Raw genomic sequence first — 21,784 nt, 5'->3', positions numbered from 1 at the left:
CATCCATCATCTCTTGTCAAGTACAAGCAACCCATGCTTTCTCTCTCCAAAGTCAACCCTTTCTCACCCTCTCTCTTACACACCCATGCTAGTCAAGTACACATCACCTCACCCATCACTCACATCCATCACTCTCTCTCTTTACATCCCATCTCTCCCTCTCTCTCTCTCATTTTCTCAACTCTATCCCAAGCAAGAGAGAGCTCACGTCCAAGCTCTTTTCCATGTGAGAGAGTGCATGTGTGTGGACCACTTTCCCATCCCAAATCCTCCATCCTAGCCTTTCACTTCTCATCTTCAACCATCAAAGTGAAGCTTAAGGAGACCGGCATTTCAACGGACCGAGAAGATCAACCGGTGGGTGCTTATATAGGCTAGATTTTCATGTTCTTATGATGGGCCAAGTGAGGCCTACCGATCAATGGTATGGATCTCACTTTGGACCCTTGATGTGGCTAATGGCCCACCTTGATGCTTAAGATCATTCCATGATGGGGCCATTCTCCATGGACCCCATCATGATGTTTATTTTCTTTCATGAATATGGTCATCTAGACCTTCTAGTTTGGTGGAGAAAGGATCTCCACCATTGATTTTCAATTTGGTGGGCCCATATGCAATGGGACCCACTTGATGTATGATTGGATGCTTGAAACGGAGGGCCCATAGTGCCGGGGTCCCTCCATCATGCGTGTCCCTTTATCTCTCTCTCTCTCTCTCCCTCCCTTTCTTTTATTCTTCTTTTCATGAGATGTTGGTGTGATTGTGTGGCCCGCCCGAATAGACCCCACCATAAGGCTTGTATTTTATCCTAAACCATCTATAGGTGGGACCCCCCTTATATGTATTGTATCCACAACACTCATCATTTGGTGGCCCACCTAAACAGGGCCCACCTTATGCATGTGATTGGCTCAGACTGTCCAGCGTCCAGGGACGCTGGACGTCCATGGAAAATACAAATATAAGCTTGGTTCACAAGCTTCTTGGTGGCCAACTCATATAGGCCTCATCTTGATGTATGCTTCAAATCCAAGCCGTCCATCTCATTTTCCAGATTATTTTAGGCGTTGAGCCGGAAAATGGGACTGATCTAACTTTCTGACGGGCCACACCTTTGAAAATAGTAATTTCCACCGTTGAAAATTCACCTTAGTTTTTCTACATGCCCAAAAATGTCCAATATTGGACTTGATGGAATTGTTATACATGGTAGGATCCATTGGCGGACCCGGATTCAGCAGATGTGGGCCCTACCTTTGAAAAACCACAAAAAAACAAGTTTTCAAAAAAAAAAAGAATGCAACAGCAGCATGGCTGCTGCTGCTATCAGACGCCAGCGCGTCAGGCGGGCGGGCTGGCAGATAGCACCCTCCCACGGCCCCTGACGTGGGCCCCACCTTGATGTTTATATGTCATCTAAGCCATCCATATGGTGGGCCATTAGGTCAGAGAGCCCCCCTTCAAATTTCAGCCTCTTCCAAGACTCAGGTGGCCCACATCATGGGAAACAATGGGACTGAACGTCTGCCTTTGAAAACTTCTCCTGGGCCACAGAAGTTTTGGATCAATCTGAAATTTATTTTTACTCTTCGTCCAGGTCTATGTGACCACATGGACGGATTGGATGGTGAACAAACGTTATGGTGGGCCACACGTGGGACCCACAGTGATGTATGTATTTTATTCACACCGTCCCCAGCACGGGACGGTGGAACCCACCGTGTATGTGTTCTCTCCACGCCGTCCACGGCAGTGGACGGTGAGCTCCACCATGATTTATGTGGTTATCCACACTGTCCACTGTCTGGACGGTGGACCCCACCATGATGCTTGTGTTGCATCCCCAACCGTCAATCCTTTTTGCAAGCTCATTTTAAGGCATGATTCAAGTGGTTCAAGTGGGTCAGATATGTGGTTCAAGTGGGTCCTACCACTATTAATTGAAGTAAGGATCAGTTGATCCTTTGGCATGAATTATATATATATATGTATGTATATATGTATTTGTGGCCATTTTTAAGGCCCACCTTGACATTTATAGGGCCCGTGTTATGAGGCCCATTTGATCTACATATGGGGCCCAATTGGTGTGGTCCATTTGAGATACATAAAGCCCATGTGATTAGGCCCATTCTGATATATTCTAAGGCACATGGGTTATAGCCCATTGCAATGTACATAAGGCCCGTTGGTAAGGCCCATTAATGTGGCTCATTTGATGAATGTAAAGCCCATGTGATTAGGCCCATTCTGATATATTCTAAGGCACATGGGTTATAGACCATTGCAATGTACATAAGGCCTGTTGGTAAGGCCCATTAATGTGGCTCATTTGATGAATGTAAGGCCCATGTGATACGGCCCATTTGATGTACCTAAGGCCCATGGATCGAGACCCAACGGGTTGTCCTTAGGGTCCATTGCAATGCATGATTTCTCCATGGTTTGTGGCAAGCTATGCCTTGGGAGAAATGTTGGTTTGACGTCCACATTGCAAGTATAATGTTGGTTAAATGTCCGCATTACGACTCTCCCTAGGGCCCATCGATAGGCCGTACTTGTGGTGTGTAGGCCTTCTAGGCCCATCTGCATTGTAGGGATAATTCATCACTTTATAACATGCTTAGTATAGCTCCATGATACATGCCCATACGCATCATATGTATGCTTGATATGAGGAATGTTTGATCATAGCATAAGCCGTTGGGTTGTGACATTTACGGGACTCCTTATGAGACGGAGTGCCCCCACATGAGTGCGTGGTACGCACAGGATTACTGCATGATTTGACGATGTGACTCATGCATTCCGCATATGTGTGACTTGATCACTGCATGCCCTAGCGACATCAGGGCCGTGGCCTCCACAGGCACATCGTGGATGGTCGTATCGGATACCGGAAATATTAGCTCTAGCATTGTGGGCACTTAGGATGTCCTTGGGTGAAAGTCTTAGAACCTTTTTGGTACCAGGAGATGCTCTAAAGTCTAGACCGAGTGGATACCCGAGCGCCCGAGTGCCGAATACCAGTAGGCCGCGTCTCCCACTGTTTCGTGGTCGGTTGGAAGGGGGTGTGGCCTTATCCGCCCGAGTGAGGGGGCTATAAGCTAGGCTGAGTTTGACCAGCTCGCAAATGAGTCCGCTATCGACGAGCCGGGTAGATATTGGCAGACTACTGGTCAGGCGGATAGTGTGGTCTCTTCCACTTGCTTGACTGTGCAGCTAGGGAGGAGGCAGTCAGTGTGAGGTGTATTAGACCCCGGTGATATCCAGAGAGGAACTGTACTGATATGTGTACTTGATGAGGACTGACATGCTTGCTTCACATCTCGCATATGACATTTGGCTACATGGGCCTCGCATCGCATGGCCTTGGTATGGCCGATAGCATTCATGTCTTGCATCATATAGCGTTGGTACAGCTGATAGCATTCATGGACTTATCGCATATTTCCGCATTACTCTGATATTGTACACTTGGCACTGGCCTTGCACACACACTTACACCACCCTCTAAGCTTTTGTAAGCTTATGCACGACCGTTGCGTGCAGGTAGTATTGGACAGCAGCAGCGCTGAGGCAGGAGTGCACATCAGTTTATTTTGAAGCTTTTGATCACCCTGTATTTCCCTTTCTGCTTTGTACTTAAAAGTTTTTGATATAGTGGATATGTGGTGATGTTGTTTTGTGACTTGGTTATGCTTATGGTTATGCTCTATTACAAAAAAAAAATTTTAACTGAAAATCCTCCTTGTAGGATCCCAGGATCGGAATCTGGCATGAGAGTGCCGGAATCCGAGAACGGGGCACTACAGAGGCTGGCGGCACTGGATTCGGCGATCGAAAATTTTGTGAGCCCGTTTTCCGAGTTTGGGACGTGACAGAAGTTGGTATCAGAGCATAACTTGAGAATACCTGAGGATCACATCACATATCTGCTATGAACTTAGAATGAATAGGTTCCAAGCCCGAATAACTTCGCGATTTCTTTCTTTTGACTTAGACCCTTAACGTTTATGCCTTCGAGAATTCTCAAGGCTGATAGGCCCTTGTTCCTTCCTGTAGGACAAATGGCTAGAAGATCGACCCGAGCGAATCCCCCTCCTCCACCTGCGACTCCCGCTCCTCCACCAGCTGCTGCTCCCGCTCTACCACCGGCGACTCCCGTTCCGCCACCAGATATTCCTGATTTTCAGCCCGAGGATGCCACTCCTTTACCTGAGACCGGTGCGGATCCGACCGTACCCGTGAGTGCCACCCAGGTGCAGCAGATGCTTCAGGCGATGACCGCTATTCTTTAGGGGCATAGCAGACATCCCACTGTTACACCAGCCGAGGCTGAGCAGGAGCGTGCGAGCGCCCTTCTCAAGGACTTTCGACAGCACGATCCTCCGCGTTTCCGGGGTGAGCCTGACCCTACTGCAGCTGAGATATGGTGCTCCCAGGTGGAGAAGATATTTGACACCATGAGATGTACGACCCAGCAGCGTGTCCCATTAGCTGTATTCCTTCTCCAGGGTGAGGCTCAGCATTGGTGGGCATCTGTAGCCCGATCTGTAGCCACTGATTTTGAGTGGACCTGGGAGGACTTTGTGGACCGGTTTGACCGAAAGTTCTTTCCCGAGCATGTGCGACAACAGCGCGCATTAGAGTTTGAGACTCTGGTCCAGGGAGACATGTCTGTGTCCCAGTATGAGGCTCGTTTCGTCGCACTATCGAGATTCGTGACGTATCTTGTTGATGATGAGGGGCGGAAGGCCCGCCGTTTTGAGAACGGTTTGCGTCCTGCCCTCAGGAGTCGTGTGATCGGACACATGCTTCCGACTTTTGAGCAGATTGTGGAGAGGGCTCAGATTTATGAGTCGGATTGGGCCAGTTTGCAGAGAGCCCGTGACCAGAGGGGAGATCAGAAGAGGAAGGCGCCCTCTGGTAGTTCCCAGCAGCAGCAGCATCGTTCACAGCAGCCACGCACGACCCGCCCAGCAATTCGAGCACCGACAGTACCCCCAGCACCACCTTGGGACCATTTACGGTACTTGCTTTGGTTGAGGTAGGGACGGGACATTGCGTGCGGTCGTCCCCATCCACCGCGGCAGCAGCCTAGGACACCGCATCAGCCTCCACGACGCCCACCACTGCGGCAGCAGCCTAGGACACCGCATCAGCCTCCATGACAGCCACCACTGCAGCGGCGGCGACCACATCACCAGCCTCCGGGGCCTCCCCCACTGCAGCAGAGGCAAGAGATCGAGCCGCCACGGCGCAGCGATCGGCATCGGCGAGAGACCTTAGAGGGGACTGCACCTCCCAGCGAGTTCAGGGTAGATTTTATGCCGCATAGCAGGACCTCAGTCATCGGAGGGGTCGTCGAGGGTACTCTCCCTGTTTCGCATGCATTGCACGTGTATTATTTGACTCGGTGCATCTTATTCCTTTGTGGCCGCGATTTTTGTCGATCGATCGGTTTGCGATGGAGTCCGCCCGTGAGGGTTTGTCGATTTACGCCCTTAGGGAAGACTGCAGATTAGACCGATTTTGCTCGTCTTGCCCGTTTCCGATTGGGGATATCTTTTTGCTGCGGACCTATTCGTATTGCCGATGTCCGATTTTGATGTTATCTTGGGCATGGATTGGCTCGCCAGTATCATGCCGTATTGGCTGCTGCAGGGCAGTCCACGTTCTATATACCGGCGTGCGAGTTCCGATTTGTTGCGAGCCCAGGAGAGCTGCTTTCTTATCATTATCGTGTGCCGTTGAGGAACCAGCTGCCTTGATAACCAGCTGCCGGTTGTTTGTGGTTTTCCGATGTATTCCGGGAGATTCCGGGGTTACCACCTCGTCGGCGTGAGTTCAGATTGATCTTGTGCCTGTCGCGCCTATTTCAAAGGCCCCGTGTCGTATGGCACCATTGGAATTACGAGGCTTTTGGGTGGGACGAGTTGCGCGAGTTAGGCTTTATCCGTCGGAGCAGTTCGCAGTGGGGAGCACCGGTACTCTTCGTGAAGAAGAAGGATGGCTCGTTGAGGCTTTGCGTAGATTACCGCGAGCTCAACAAGGTCACAATCAAGAACAAGTACCCGCTTCCGAGGATCGATGATTTGTTTGATTAGCTGCAGGAGGCGCAGTTCTTTTCGAAGATAGACTTGCGGTCCGGTTATCATCAGGTTCGGGTTCGAGATGAGGATATCCCGAAGACAGCCTTCAGGACTCGCTATGGTCATTTTGAGTTCCAGGTCATGTCCTTCGGACTGACCAATGCGCCCGCTGTGTTCATGCAGTTGATGAACGAGGTTTTTCGTCCATATCTCGACCAGTTTGTTGTGGTGTTCATCGACGACATTCTGATCTATTCGAGGATCCGTAAGGAGCATGAGCGGCATCTGGAGATCACATTACAAACCCTCCGTGCACACCAGCTTTACGCGAAGCTGGAGAAGTGCGAGTTCTGGCAGGAGAAGGTGAAGTTCCTCGGTCATGTGGTGACGAGGCAGGGTGTCGCAGTGGACCCTTCAAAGATTGATGCCGTACGTCAGTGGGGCCAGCCCACGAACGCATCCGAGATCCGTAGTTTTCTTGGTTTAGCGGGCTACTACCGACGTTTTATTGAGGGATTCTCTCGCATTGCAGCCCCGTTGACCAGGTTGACTCGGAAGGGTGCCGAGTTCGTGTGGAACGATGCTTGTGAGCAGGCATTTATGGAGCTGAAGGACCATCTCACGTCTGCTCCTGTCCTCACTCTTCCCTCTGGGAGTGATGGATTTGTTGTATTTACCGATGCCTCGCGAGTTGGTTTGGGTGCTGTCTTGATGCAGCAAGGGAAACCGGTGGCTTATGCGTCTCGTCAGCTCAAGGTCCATGAGCTGAACTACCCTACGCATGATTTGGAGCTGGCAGCAGTAGTCTTCGCACTGAAGGTGTGGAGACACTATCTTTATGGGGTGAGGTTCGAGCTCTTCTCCGACCACAAGAGCTTGAAGTATTTGTTCTCTCAGTTCGAGCTAAACATGAGGCAGAGGCGTTGGATGGAGCTCCTGAAAGACTATGATTTTGATCTCCAGTACCACCCGGGCAAGGCGAACGTGGTGGCGGATGCCCTCAGCCATCAGCCACGGGGCGTGGTGGTGCACATGATGATTAAGGAGTGGAGGATGCTTGAGGATGTGTCTGCATTTGACTTTGAGATCGGCTTGTAGTCTTCTATTGTACAGTTATCAAGCCTGTCGATTCAACCCTCTCTTGTTGCAAGAGTGATCGAGGCTCAGTAGGCAGATGAGTTATTGCAGGATTACCAAGCAGAGGCAGCATCTGAGAGTCAGACAGATTAGTAGATTCGTTCTGATAGTGGACTTCGTTTCAGAGGTCGATTATATGTCCCAGATATTCCTGAGTTGCGCCGAGATCTTATGACCGAGACACATCGATCACGATTCTCTATCCACCCTGGCTCAACGAAGATATATCGCGATATGAGGCGTCAGTATTTTTGGGCGGAGATGAAGCGCTAGATAGCCAGTTTTGTGGCTGAATGTGACGCATGCCAACGTGTCAAGGCCGATCACCAGAGACCCCCTGGTCTATTGCAGCCATTGAGCGTCCCGATGTGGAAGTGGGAGCACATATCTACCGATTTTGTCATGGGTTTGCCGAGGACTCAGCGTGGTCATGACGCTATCTGGGTTGTCGTGGACCGTCTGACGAAGTCGGCACACTTTCTTGCAATTCGTGAGACTTGGCATACGGACCGGCTCTCCAAGATGTTTGTTGATGAGATCGTGAGACTACACGGTGTTACTGTCTCGATTGTTTCAGACCGAGACCCGAGGTTCACATCTCAGTTTTGGAGGAGCTTTCAGAGAGCGATGGGGACTGATTTACAGCTCAGCACCGCGTATCATCCGCAGACCGATGGCCAGATCGAGAGGGTCAACCAGATCCTTGAGGACATGCTTCGGGCCTGCGCGATTGATTTCTCGGGTAGTTGATACGAGCACCTGCGATTGGCTGAGTTCGCGTACAACAACAGCTATCAGGCGACCATTGGCATGGCTCCTTTTGAAGCATTATATGGCAGACCGTGCAGATCTCCGAGTTGTTAGACCGAGGTTGGAGAGCGGCGTCTCTTAGGTCCTGAGCTTGTGCTGCAGACATCAGAGGTTATCGACATCATTAGGCAGAGGATGCGCACAGCTCAGAGCCGGCAGAAGAGTTTTGCTGACCGTCGGCGTCGTCCCTTGGAGTTTACCATTGGGGACCATGTGTATCTCAAGGTCTCACCCATGAAGGGTGTGGTTCGTTTTGGAGTGAAGAGCAAGCTTGCCCAGAGATTTATAGGACCTTTCGAGATCACCGGGCGCGTTGGCGCCGTGGCCTATCGGCTTGCCTTGCCATCTCAGTTGTCTGGTGTCCACAACGTTTTCCACGTCTCTATGTTGAGGAAGTGTGGGTCAGACATCGTGCCTGTTATTGATTGGCAGCCGTTAGAGGTTCGTGAGGACGCTTCTTACATTGAGCAGCCAGTTGTATCCTCGATCGAAAGGAGCAGGTCCTGTGGACCAAGGTCATTCCCCTGGTGAAGGTGCAGTGGAGCCATCATAGTGTGGATGAGGCGTCTTGGGAGCGCGAGGCGGAGATTCGAGAGCGTTATCCCCATCTTTTCGATGTTTGATTGTATGATGTATGTGTTTTGATTATATATGATATTATATTTCCTATTCTCTTATGAGTTATGTTGAGTTGTGATGGTAGTGCAAATTTCGAGGACGAAATTTCTTATTAGGTGGGGAGAGCTGTAAGACCCGTATCCTAGTCTGTTCTGTTCCGTCGAATCCCGCGATCCTTCCTGTCGAATTTCGACAACCTGTGACGTATAATCGACGTTGCGATCGACCCTAAGTCGTATGCTGTACATTTGAGTCGGCTTAAATCAAGACTTGTACCATTGCGACTGCACCGTCGCCGCGGTTCCGATGCCGCGTCTCTTGCGCCGATCCGATACCCTAACAGGAAGATGTGAGCCGGCGTTTATTTCGAAGAAAACGCCGCGCGTTTGCAATCCCAAGAGAATCTCTACAATATGTCAAATCAATCCCATCAATCAATCTCATCCATCATCTCTTGTCAAGTACAAGCAACCCATGCTTTCTCTCTCCAAAGTCAACCCTTTCTCACCCTCTCTCTTACACACCCATGCTAGTCAAGTACACATCACCTCACCCATCACTCACATCCATCACTCTCTCTCTTTACATCCCATCTCTCCCTCTCTCTCTCTCATTTTCTCAACTCTATCCCAAGCAAGAGAGAGCTCACGTCCAAGCTCTTTTCCATGTGAGAGAGTGCATGTGTGTGGCCCACTTTCCCATCCCAAATCCTCCATCCTAGCCTTTCACTTCTCATCTTCAACCATCAAAGTGAAGCTTAAGGAGACCGGCATTTCAACGGACGGAAAAGATCAACCGGTGGGTGCTTATATAGGCTAGATTTTCATGTTCTTATGATGGGCCAAGTGAGGCCTACCGATCAATGGTATGGATCTCGCTTTGGACCCTTGATGTGGCTAATGGCCCACCTTGATGCTTAAGATCATTCCATGATGGGGCCATTCTCCATGGACCCCATCATGATGTTTATTTTCTTTCATGAATATGGTCATCTAGACCTTCTAGTTTGGTGGAGAAATGATCTCCACCATTGATTTTCAATTTGGTGGGCCCATATGCAATGGGACCCACTTGATGTATGATTGGATGCTTGAAACGGAGGGCCCATAGTGCCGGGGTCCCTCCATCACACGTGTATATCTCTCTCTCTCTCTCTCCCTCCCTTTCTTTTATTCTTCTTTTCATGAGATGTTGGTGTGATTGTGTGGCCCGCCCGAATAGACCCCACCATAAGGCTTGTATTTTATCCTAAACCATCTATAGGTGGGACCCCCCCTTATATGTATTGTATCCACAACACTCATCATTTGGTGGCCCACCTAAACAGGGCCCACCTTATGCATGTGATTGGCTCAGACTGTCCAGCGTCCAAGGACGCTGGACGTCCATGGAAAATACAAATATAAGCTTGGTTCACAAGCTTCCTGGTGGCCAACTCATATAGGCCTCATCTTGATGTATGCTTCAAATCCAAGCCGTCCATCTCATTTTCCAGATTATTTTAGGCGTTGAGCCGGAAAATGGGACTGATCTAACTTTCTGACGGGCCACACCTTTGAAAATAGTAATTTCCACCATTGAAAATTCACCTTAGTTTTTCTACATGCCCAAAAATGTCCAATATTGGACTTGATGGAATTGTTATACATGGTAGGATCCATTGGCGGACCCGGATTCAGCAGATGTGGGCCCTACCTTTGAAAAACCACAAAAAAACAAGTTTTTTTTAAAAAAAAGATGCAACAGCAGCATGGCTGCTGCTGCTGTCAGACGCCAGCGCGTCAGGCGGGCGGGCGGGCGGACAGCACCCTCCCACGGCCCCTGACGTGGGCCCCACCTTGATGTTTATATGTCATTTAAGCCGTCCATATGGTGGGCCATTAGGTCAGAGAGCCCCCCTCCAAATTTCAGCCTCTTCCAAGACTCAGGTGGCCCACATCATGGGAAACAATGGGACTAAACGTCTGCCTTTGAAAACTTCTCCTGGGCCACAGAAGTTTTGGATCAATCTGAAATTTGCTTTTACTCTTCGTCCAGGTCTATGTGACCACATGGACGGATTGGATGGTGAACAAACGTTATGGTGGGCCCCACATGGGACCCACAGTGATGTATGTATTTTATTCACACCGTCCCCAGCACGGGACGGTGGAACCCACCGTGTATGTGTTCTCTCCAGGCCGTCCACGGTAGTGGACGGTGAGCTCCACCATGATTTATGTGGTTATCCACACTGTCCACTGTCTGGACAGTGGACCCCACCATGATGCTTGTGTTGCATCCCCAACCGTCAATCCTTTTTGCAAGCTCATTTTAAGGCATGATTCAAGTGGTTCAAGTGGGTCAGATATATGGTTCAAGTGGGTCCTACCACTATTAATTGAAGTAAGGATCGGTTGATCCTTTGGCATGAATTATATATATATATATATATATATATATATATATATATATATATATATATATGTATTTGTGGCCATTTTTAAGGCCCACCTTGACATTTATAGGGCCCGTGTTATGAGGCCCATTTGATCTACATATGGGGCCCAATTGGTGTGGTCCATTTGAGATACATAAAGCCCATGTGATTAGGCCCATTCTGATATATTCTAAGGCACATGGGTTATAGCCCATTGCAATGTACATAAGGCCCGTTGGTAAGGCCCATTAATGTGGCTCATTTGATGAATGTAAAGCCCATGTGATTAGGCCCATTCTGATATATTCTAAGGCACATGGGTTATAGACCATTGCAATGTACATAAGGCCTGTTGGTAAGGCCCATTAATGTGGCTCATTTGATGAATGTAAGGCCCATGTGATACGGCCCATTTGATGTACCTAAGGCCCATGGATCGAGACCCAACGGGTTGTCCTTAGGGTCCATTGCAATGCATGATTTCTCCATGGTTTGTGGCAAGCTATGCCTTGGGAGCAATGTTGGTTTGACGTCCACATTGCAAGTATAATGTTGGTTAAATGTCCGCATTACGACTCTCCTTAGGGCCCATCGATAGGCCGTACTTGTGGTGTGTAGGCCTTCTAGGCCCATCTGCATTGTAGGGATAATTCATCACTTTATAACATGCTTAGTATAGCTCCATGATACATGCCCATACGCATCATATATATGCTTGATATGAGGAATATTTGATCATAGCATAAGCCATTGGGCTGAGGCATTTACGAGACGCCTTATGAGACGGAGTGCCCCCACATGAGTGCATGGTATGTGCAGGATTGCTGCATGATTTGACGATGTGACTCATACATTCCACATATGGGTGACTTAATCACTGTACGCCCTAGCGACATCAGGGTCGTGGCCTCCACAGGCACATCGTGGATGGTCGTATCGGATATCGAAAATATTGGCTCTAACATTGTGGGCACTTAGGATGTCCTTGGGTGAAAGTCCCAGAACCTTTTTGGTACCAGGAGATGCTCCAACGTCTAGACCGAGTGGATACACGAGCGCCCGAGTGCCGAATACCAGTAGGCCGCGTCTCCCACTGTTTTGTGGTCGGTTGGAAGGGGGTGTGGCCTTATCCGCCCGAGTGAGGGGGCTATAAGCTAGGCTGAGTTTGACCAGCTCGCAAATGAGTCCGCTATCGACGAGCCGGGTAGATATTGGCAGACTACTGGTCAGGCGGATAGTATGGTCTCTTCCACTTGCTTGACTGTGCAGCTAGGGAGGAGGCAGTCAGTGTGAGGTGTATTAGACCCCGGTGATATTCAGAGAGGAATTGTACTGATATGTGTACTTGATGAGGACTGACATGCTTGCTTCGCATCTCGCATATGACATTTGGCTACATGGGCCTCGCATCACATGGCCTTGGTATGGCCGATAGCATTCATGTCTTGCATCATATAGCGTTGGTACAGCTGATAGCATTCATGGACTTATCGCATATTTCTGCATTACTCTGATATTGTACACTTGGCGCTGGCCTTGCACACACACTTACACCACCCTCTAAGCTTTTGTAAGCTTATGCACGACCGTTGCGTGCAGGTAGTATTGGACAGCAGCAGCGCTGAAGCAGGAGTGCACATCAGTTTATTTTGAAGCTTTTGATCACCCTGTATTTCCCTTTCTGCTTTGTACTTAAAAGTTTTCAATATAGTGGATATGTGGTGATGTTGTTTTGTGACTTGGTTATGCTTATGGTTATGCTCTATTACAAATTTTTTTTTTTACTGAAAATTCTCCTTATAGGATCCCAGGATCGGAATCTGGCATGAGAGTGCCGGAATCCGAGAACGGGGCACTACAGAGGCTGTCGGCACTGGATTCGGCGATCGGAAATTTTGTGAGCCCGTTTTCCGAGTTTGGGACGTGACATTCAAGGTGCTTACCGTTCGATTAAGACGGCCATCATTGTCATCTATCCTTTCCTGCGTCATCCTGTCGTATAAGCATGTGTCCGTTCGTCCAGGTGAAAGTGGACCGCTGACTGTTTTGTAATTCATCCGTCCATTTAAGAACCACCAATCGATGATCTGGGGACAATGGATTGGCGTCATCTTTGGACCACGGCCCATCCAAGAAAAGTGGTGCTCAACCAACGGACTACTGTAGGGACTACTATATGAATGGTCCTTGTCTGCCATACCCCACCACGTCTACGGTTGGGACGTAACTTCTTGGATGCACGTGATTGAAGAGCGGCCACGTTTATAATTTTAAAAAGGAAAAATATCTACCAACAATTTTATCATCCTCCAGAGGAGAAATGGACGGACTATAAATCGTACACGTGAGATGTGTTTTAATGATCCAAACCGTTCATACTATAGGCCACAACGTAAATGGAGGACACCCAAAAAATCTGCCACACTAACACTTTGTTCATGAAACTCATTTCCTTTTGAGTATATCACCTTAGCTATCTTTTCATGGGCCATTGATCTAATGGTTAGGATCAAAATTTTTGAAGATTTTCAAGGAAGCCATCATGAGATCTATGGTTTGGGCCACTGAAGTATGGCCCCATGTACGAATCATGCTCTTGTATAAAGAGGACTTACAGGATTCACCTTACTGTACGCCAATTTTTAATTCTGGTAAGTGGGGTCCATGGTTCAGTAATCCAGACCATTGATCAGTTGTTTAACGCTATGGATGAACCATGCCGAAGAGATGTACTTTATTGGGTAAAATCTAAGCTTTTCATTTTGCGCCATACAGGTAGACCGAAGAAAAACTAACTGGTCATGTTCAAATGAAAATGTCCAGTGATTGGCATTATCTTCTTATTTGGAGATCTTTAGGGCATGGTACATATGTGGTGGGACGCACTAGAACAATGGTCTGGATTCCCCTGTAAGAGGCGCACGATAAGAATTGGAAGCCAGCATGTACACATGGCTTTGGATAAGGTACAAGCTGCAAAGTCATCCATGTGTGCCACGAGTGAGAAAGATGACTTCCCACGTTTTAGAACAAAAAAAAAAAGAAAAAAGTAATAGATTGAAATCCGTGCAAAAAGAATAAAAATGTGGGCTACCACTGTCTGTATGCCTTACGTCAAATCCGTCAATTCGTGCCCCTTCACTCGGTATCTCTGAGGGCAAACGGGCAGATTAGGTGCTGCCCGGCATTATGTAAGGGGGTGTTTGGCGCATGGTATTAGGAGGGATTAGGTGGGATGGAATTCAAAAAATAGTAACTGTGGATTTTTCGAGAAATTGTCTTGCAATTTCATAAATTTTGTAATTTTATAAGATTTTGTGATATACTGTTTGGATGACATGGGATGAACATGCTTCAACAACTCCCATCCTACGGTCATGTTTTGATTGAGCAGGTTTCAACAACTCTCACCCTACAACTCGTACTCCAGGGATGGATTTGCGAATTCCATCAGCCAAGCGCTGCATCTAAGGAAGGATTCGCCAATTCCATCGGCCAGGCACTGCTTGAAACTCAACAAACTCACTTTTTTCGACAGTCTCAAACAGTCGCAACTGAAAATCTATGGGTTTCACAAACCCACTCCCACCTATTCCCATCCATTCCCACACGCCAAACAGCCCCTAAGACGTGTGGCTCTTACCGTGGGGCCCACTTTAATGTATATAATCTGTATCTGTATCCACACCGACCATCCATTTTTTTTATGTCATTTCAAGGTATGAGGCAAAAAAATGTAACAGATCTGAATCTCAGTTGGACCATACCATAGGAAAACGGAAAATTGTGGTGATTGACCATTAAAAAAATACTTGTGGCCCACCAAAATTTTTGTATTAAGCTGTTACATAACCTTATCAACAAGTTAAATGTCACTCGCACTACTACTGCACTCACATCACAATGGGTCCTTGAACCCTTGACCTCATTTTGAAACCCTAGTCAGTCTATCACTATAGAGTATGGTTATATTTATATATGGACCAATTCATTTATAAGGTGAGGTCCACTGGCCTTTGGCGTGGCTTACTTGAATTTTGGATTAGCCTGATTTTTTGAACTTAAAAACTTACACATGATAATACCATATTTTTTTTCACTAGTACAACTTACTAGGAAACACAAGCATGATCCTTTTTCTTTATCTTTTACACATGCATGCACTCATACTGCAAACACAATGGCACCATGTCAGAGCTTGGTCCCATGATTTCAGTATTGAAACAGCGTCTGTTTATGACTGAGCAATGAAGATCTTGGATCACTCACACACGCTATATTACTTTTGCTAGCTCAACTAACAAGCGGAGGTAACATAATCATAGTTTATAAACTCAAAAATTCAACTTGACATGACATTCACCACGTAAACTCAAAGACTTCATTTGCGTCCTTATGCAATATTTTAATAATTAAATTTGAAGTGTTTATTGCGGAAGAAGATTTAAAATTCTTGAATACTTAAAATAAATAAAAATAAACGTACGCTAGAATATAGTTGCATTGTGCAATATGCATTTTTCAACATAGACCAATCCCAAGCCCAGTGTAAGATTTTTATGCTAGGCCGAGCTCAAGTGTTTGAGAGAGAGAGAGAGAGTGTGTGTTGAAGCTTGGAAAATTGTGGGACAAGGGGCATGGGTTGGATTAAAGCAAAGGAGTCAAACAGCTCATATACGCCCTACATTAATGTTTATTTGAAATTCAACCTGACCACCTGGTGAGTCGCCCCATTTTAGTTGTAGGGCCCAAATATTAACCCTAATTATATATACATGTTTACCATACAATTGGATATAACATATAGGCGCTTTTCTTGGTATGACCTACTTTTTTTTTTAAAAAAAAAAATTTTTTTTTTTAACACACGCACACACACACACCACCACACACTCACGCCGTAGTAGGATTTCACCACCTATGGGAACTCGAACCCTTGACCAAGGGTTGAAACTCCTAAGAGTCTACCACCCGAGCAAGAGCAAGGACCCATCTTGGTATGACCCACTTGAATGACAAATGAACCTCATTTCTAGTCCCATGCCTAAAGTTTAATGTGGCATCCAATGCTTAGGAATGCCTTGTGAAGCCCTATTTATAAGTGGGGAACTCCCTCTTTCAAATTGGTTTGAAGAATCTGAAAAGCGCATCAAATTTTCTCACTCCGCGTAGGCTCCGCGTAAACCCTTCGATGACATTGAACAGCCTTCGATGTCATCAAAGAATCATTCGATTCATCGACAGGTCTTTTGATCTATTGCAAAATAAGTCTAGAGAGTTCAACGACCAGACTCAATTTTCTTGTGAAAATCGATGTCATCGAAGGGGTCTTCGATGTCATCGAACCTTGTCATCGATCGGTCTTCGACTCATCGAGAATATGCTCCAATCTGTCCAGCAAGCTTTTCCAAAAATCAGTGTAAAAATTAATGCAATCGAACTGACTTCGATTCATCGAACAGGGCTTCGATGTCATCGAAAGGTGGTCGATGTCATCGAAAAGGACTTCTTGTTGATTTCTCTATTTATACGTCCAATTTCCTTGCAACCCCACTTGGTTTCTTTGGATCTTGAGGTCATGAAATTTTCATTCTTGGTCTCTAATGATCCATTCTTTTACTTGGTGATTCTTGAGCATCAAATCCATGCTTTTAACATTCGTTTTTAATCCAAGCTCTTAAACTCACGTTGCAACACAAACATGGATAAAATATACCATTAAGCAATATCATGCTCATAAAACCAAGATATAAATGGAAAAAAATATACAATATTTGCCACTCAACATCCATTTACGGCAACAGTGGACATCTCTCACCCAATAGATTCCTTCAATCTAGCTCACATGAATCACAAGTCAACAAATTTTTTTTTTTTTTTTTTCACCGGGGCCTAAAGTGGGATTACATGTCTAATAGTTGGAGTAGAACTCACCAATGGGCCTCTAAAATTTCATTTTTTTTCATATTTGAAACAGTGGGGAGGAGACCACCCTTGAATTTTGATGGGGCTCACTAGAATGTGTAGGTGAAATCCACTTCGACAGTTAGATATGCAATCCCACCTTAGGCCCAGGGTAAAAAAAAATCAGGTTGACCTATGATTCATGTGGGCCACACCAAGGGAAGCAGTTGGGAGAGATACATCTACCCTTGATATATTACAAAGCCGATGGTTATATAATAATAAAATCCACTTCATCTAATAGATTTCACACTAAAATTTAGGCATGGGGCGAAAAAACAAATCCATATGTGATTCTTGTGGGCCATACCAAGTAAAACAATTTATAGGGTTATCGTTGCCCTATGCACTATTTCCATTTGTACGGTCTACCTAAATCACAGATGAGGCTAATTTTTGCACCCTAGATCTAACATCGGATAACCCACTTGGTGGTTTGGGTGGATTTCACATGAACATTATGGTGGCCCTCCCGAGCCTTCCATTACCCATCATGGTTAAGAATTATTATCTAGGCGGATCCTGATGGGCTGACTAGTATGTACTCCGACCAGGCCGATAAGCTACTATGGTACAAGCTCGCCCTTGTAAATATGCGGGCTTGAATTTTAAGCTTGAGTCCAGCCCTTAGGCCTGATATTTCAGACCAAGTGCAGCATGATGCAAGCCAAGCACAAAAGCCATAGATGGCCTTAGCTTCTCCTAGTCTTACTTTTATAACAAAGAGAGGTTGACCAAGTGACTTACTCGATCGAGTCATATCAACTGGATCAACTTTCGCAGTCGTCTCGATCAACCTTAAATTCAATTATAGGTGTACCCAATCTCTACTTTTCCCCATGTTATGGTCCACTTGAGTTCTCAATTGGTAAGTATGAATTGGCTTAAATGTACGAATTAGATGTCACATAAAAGTCATTGTAGGCCTCACACAGCTTTTTGTGACGTGGACTCTCTACAAAATTCGTGTCTTTTAAAAATTGGATACAATGACTCCGAGGAAGGTGATGTTTTTGGATCAAATTACTTGGGGCCATTTGGATGGGAGTAAATGGAGGTATACGGGAGGAATTGAGAGTAAACAGTATTTGAGGTACGTTTGGATGGGAGTAAATGCATGGAAATGAAATAAAATGAGTAATGGGGTTGTAAATGAAGTTCTCTTTCATTGGGAGGATTAGGAAGTAAATGGGATGAAATGACTTTTCGAACTCCCTTGGATAGTTATTGGAGTAAAAAAGGGTGTCACTATATACATGTCCACCATACATGTGGTACATTGATGATACTAAAAAATAATTCAATTATTGGGTACATCACTAAAATTATACCAACAGAATGATCTAAACCATCCAAATGTTAATAATCTACATGAACAGTTAAAAAATATTGGCAATTTGCTTGTTTGTGATCTTTACTTTTGTAGCCCACTCGAAGCTCAAAATTTCTTCGATTTTGGTCAAAATATATATTTCAATATGCTTATTATAATCATTTTGTTAAATATCACATATGTACATTAATTTAGGATATTAAAACTAATATGGAATATTACATATGCCTGTGTGAACATGATGAAATATTCAAATGCATTCTATCCCATCCAAACACAATTGAATAAGCCAGTCACTGCAAATTCATTTAACTCTAATTCCCTTTCCTATTTACCTTCATTTATAAGCTCCCAAATAAGCCTTAACTAGCCTCGAGGAACCCAACCTTAGAAGGGCATTTACATATTTTCATCAAAACAACAACGTAGGTTAAAAAGCAGAAAATCATAAAAAGTTAATAAAAGTTACTTATAAGCCCTTCGTTTGTTTGTTGAGAATGATTAATATACATGTGGCCCACCACCTGATGGGTGGATTGGCTTGTGGGCCTTTTGCTGATGTGCCCAAGCTAGACATAATCCTTAGCACAAATCACCTTTTAGGGCTTATTTGGATGGCCAATTATTACATGGTTACAATTTTACAACCATAATATGACAATCGTGGGTTAAATGCATATGTTTTGAAAATAAGAAATTGGCAGTGAAATTTATAGACCTGGCACCCAATGCTAGAAAAGCTCTCTAAGCCCACCATGATGTATGTGTCTATTTATTTTTCACAATGAGGTAGATCCAAATCTTAGGTGGACCACATCACAGGAACAAAGGTGATTGAATGCCCATCATTAAAAACTTTCCAATGCCAACCTTTCTTGATCAAGGTAAAATGCAAATATCAGCTTGATCTAAAACTTTCGTGGTCTTCAAGAAACTTTTAATGGTGAGTGTTTCGAACACCAATATTTCCTCCGTTGTGGTCCACCTGAGATTTGGATCTATTTCATTTTTTGAAAAAAAATAAATGGACAGATTAGATAAAGCACATACATCATGGTGGTGTAATGAAGCACTACCGAATCGGCACCGCAATATATTCATGTGGTAATCCTCTATTCAAACAAGCACCGAAACTAATTCTCATTCATCCATTTCAGTGACAAAGGAGAGCGGATTAGGTGAGACCCCGACTAACCCAAGATGGTGTGGCCCTTACCGTGGGACCCACATTGATGCATTAATTATGTATCCATACCGTCCGTCTGTTTTTTCAGATCATTTTAGGGCAGTATCTAAAAAATGAAGAAGATCCAATTATAAGATGGACCATACCTTTAGTAACAGTGGTGATTGAATATTAATGGGCCACGAAAGTTTTGAATCAAGATGATATTTATTTTTTCAATTCATCCCGGCTTATGTGACCTTATCAACAGATTGGATGGAAAATAAACACTAGGGAAACATTAATCTGCGCCTTAAGAAGTTTTTAATGGTAGGACGTTCAATCAACACTGTTTGCTATGGTATGGTCCACCTGATAATTGAATCTTCTTCATTTTTGGAACAATTCCATAAAATGATCTGAAAAAACGGATGGACGGAGTGGATACAGAATACATACATTAAGGTGGGCCCCATTGTAAGATCCGTACCGTCTTGGATGAGGCCGGGGTCTCACTTAATCCGCTCCGGTGACAAAGATACAACAATTAGCATTTCTTTAATCAATTGACCAAAATACCCTCGACTGAAGAAGTTGGCAAATACACTAATACCTTAAAAAAACACGGCATTAAAAGAAAGCCGGATGGATAATAATGTCAAAAAAAAGAAGAAGCAAGACTTAGAATATTTTGGATACATCCTTCATGAGTCCAGTGTTTGCAAGGTAGAAGGAAGTGAACTCGTTGAAATCGATGAATCCATCACCGTCCGTGTCGATCTCGGCCATCATCCGTTGGATCTCATCGGCGGACACTGATCCAAGGTTGCGGAGGACGTCTCCGAGCTCTGATGATGAGATCTTGCCGTCACCGTTGGCATCGAATCGCTTAAAGATCCTTTCCACCTCAGCCGTGAACTGATTGTCAGTGGCCATGTTTGGATGCAGATTGGATTTTGTTTGGATTATGATGGAGTTGGGTGTGATTGATCTTTTGATAGGGAGTTAGAGACATTGAAAGGAGAGAATGGGCCTTTTAAATGAGTGAGATGTGGTGGGTCGAAAGGGTCGGATCGGGTCCAATCCAATCGTCCTTTGGACTCGGACGCGACTTTCATACAACACCTATTTCAGGGAGCTCCTGCAACATGAATCTGGGGCCTATCGAGATATCCTTGTAAAATCTACTCCGTCCATCAGTTTATTCATCTCATGATAGTATGAGACGAAAAATAAGAGTCAGTTTTATTTCCCAAATGGGCCACACCACAAAAAAGATTGGAGACTGAACATCCACCATTGAAACCTTTTTGGGGCCCACATAAGTTTTGGATCAGGTTTATATTTATGTTTTTCCCTTCACCCTGGTGGGAAACAACGTTTGGACGGATTGGATGGCATATACGCATCACGGGTGAGCCCCAAGAAGATTTCAATGGTAATCATTTCCATCCCGACTGTTTCCTAAGGTGTGGCCCACTTAAGTCATGGATCTGTCTTATTTTTTGGTTTTCGTCGTGAAACAATCTGATGAAAGTGATGGGTGGAGTGGATTTTACACGGACATCTCAGTGGGCCCCATAGAGCGTCGTGTTGAACAGGTATTGCGGGAAACTCGCGTCCTTTCGACTCGGATCTTCCGCGTGGGGATCGGATCTTTATGGAATGGACCCAACTTCTGTTTTTTGGTAGGGAGGCTGCTCCTTGGCCAGATTTCATAATTTTCGAGGCATGGTCCAGTGATCCAAACCGTTGATTTGATGGAGCCCACCGTGAATATTATATGGCTGAATTCATAGAGACAAAAGAATGCTAACCTTTGAAACATTGGACGACAGACAAACGTATGAGAAGAATTGAAATTTAGAATTTATTCCCCATCAAAAGAGAAATACGCAAAATGAACGGTTCCGATCATCAGCCAGGGGGCTGGTGATCGTGCGGCCCACCTTGATATATGTGAAGTATATCCATGCTGTCCATCCAAATTTCCAGCTCATTTTAGGGAATAATCCTAGACTTGAAGGAGATAAAAATCTCGGTTGGACCACACTACAAGAAACAGTGGTGATTGAACATCCACCATTGAAAACTTCCTAGGGCCAACGTAATGTTTATCTGCCATCCTAACCGTTGATAACATCACACATACCTGGATGAAGGAAAATGAAAACAAAGATTATCTTGATCCAAAACGTTTTTGTCCAAGAGAAGTTTTTAATTGTCAATCAACGCTATTT

The 21,784-nt window shown here is 45.4% G+C and overlaps 1 protein-coding gene across 1 annotated transcript; it reads right to left on the bottom strand.

The window, feature by feature from the left end:
- Positions 1–20,156: 20,156 nt before the first annotated feature.
- LOC131252142 (polcalcin Phl p 7-like) lies at positions 20,157–20,535 on the bottom strand. Its single transcript, XM_058253018.1, has one exon. It carries the CDS (start codon positions 20,478–20,480, stop codon positions 20,226–20,228), a length of 255 nt encoding a protein of 84 aa, XP_058109001.1. The 5' UTR covers positions 20,481–20,535; the 3' UTR covers positions 20,157–20,225.
- Positions 20,536–21,784: the final 1,249 nt, after the last annotated feature.

The sequence above is a fragment of the Magnolia sinica genome, chromosome 7 (genome assembly GCF_029962835.1).
Source record: "Magnolia sinica isolate HGM2019 chromosome 7, MsV1, whole genome shotgun sequence".
Lineage (NCBI taxonomy): Eukaryota > Viridiplantae > Streptophyta > Magnoliopsida > Magnoliales > Magnoliaceae > Magnolia > Magnolia sinica.
The sequence above is the reverse complement of the archived record's forward strand: the minus strand, read 5'-3'. Positions and strand labels throughout refer to the sequence as shown.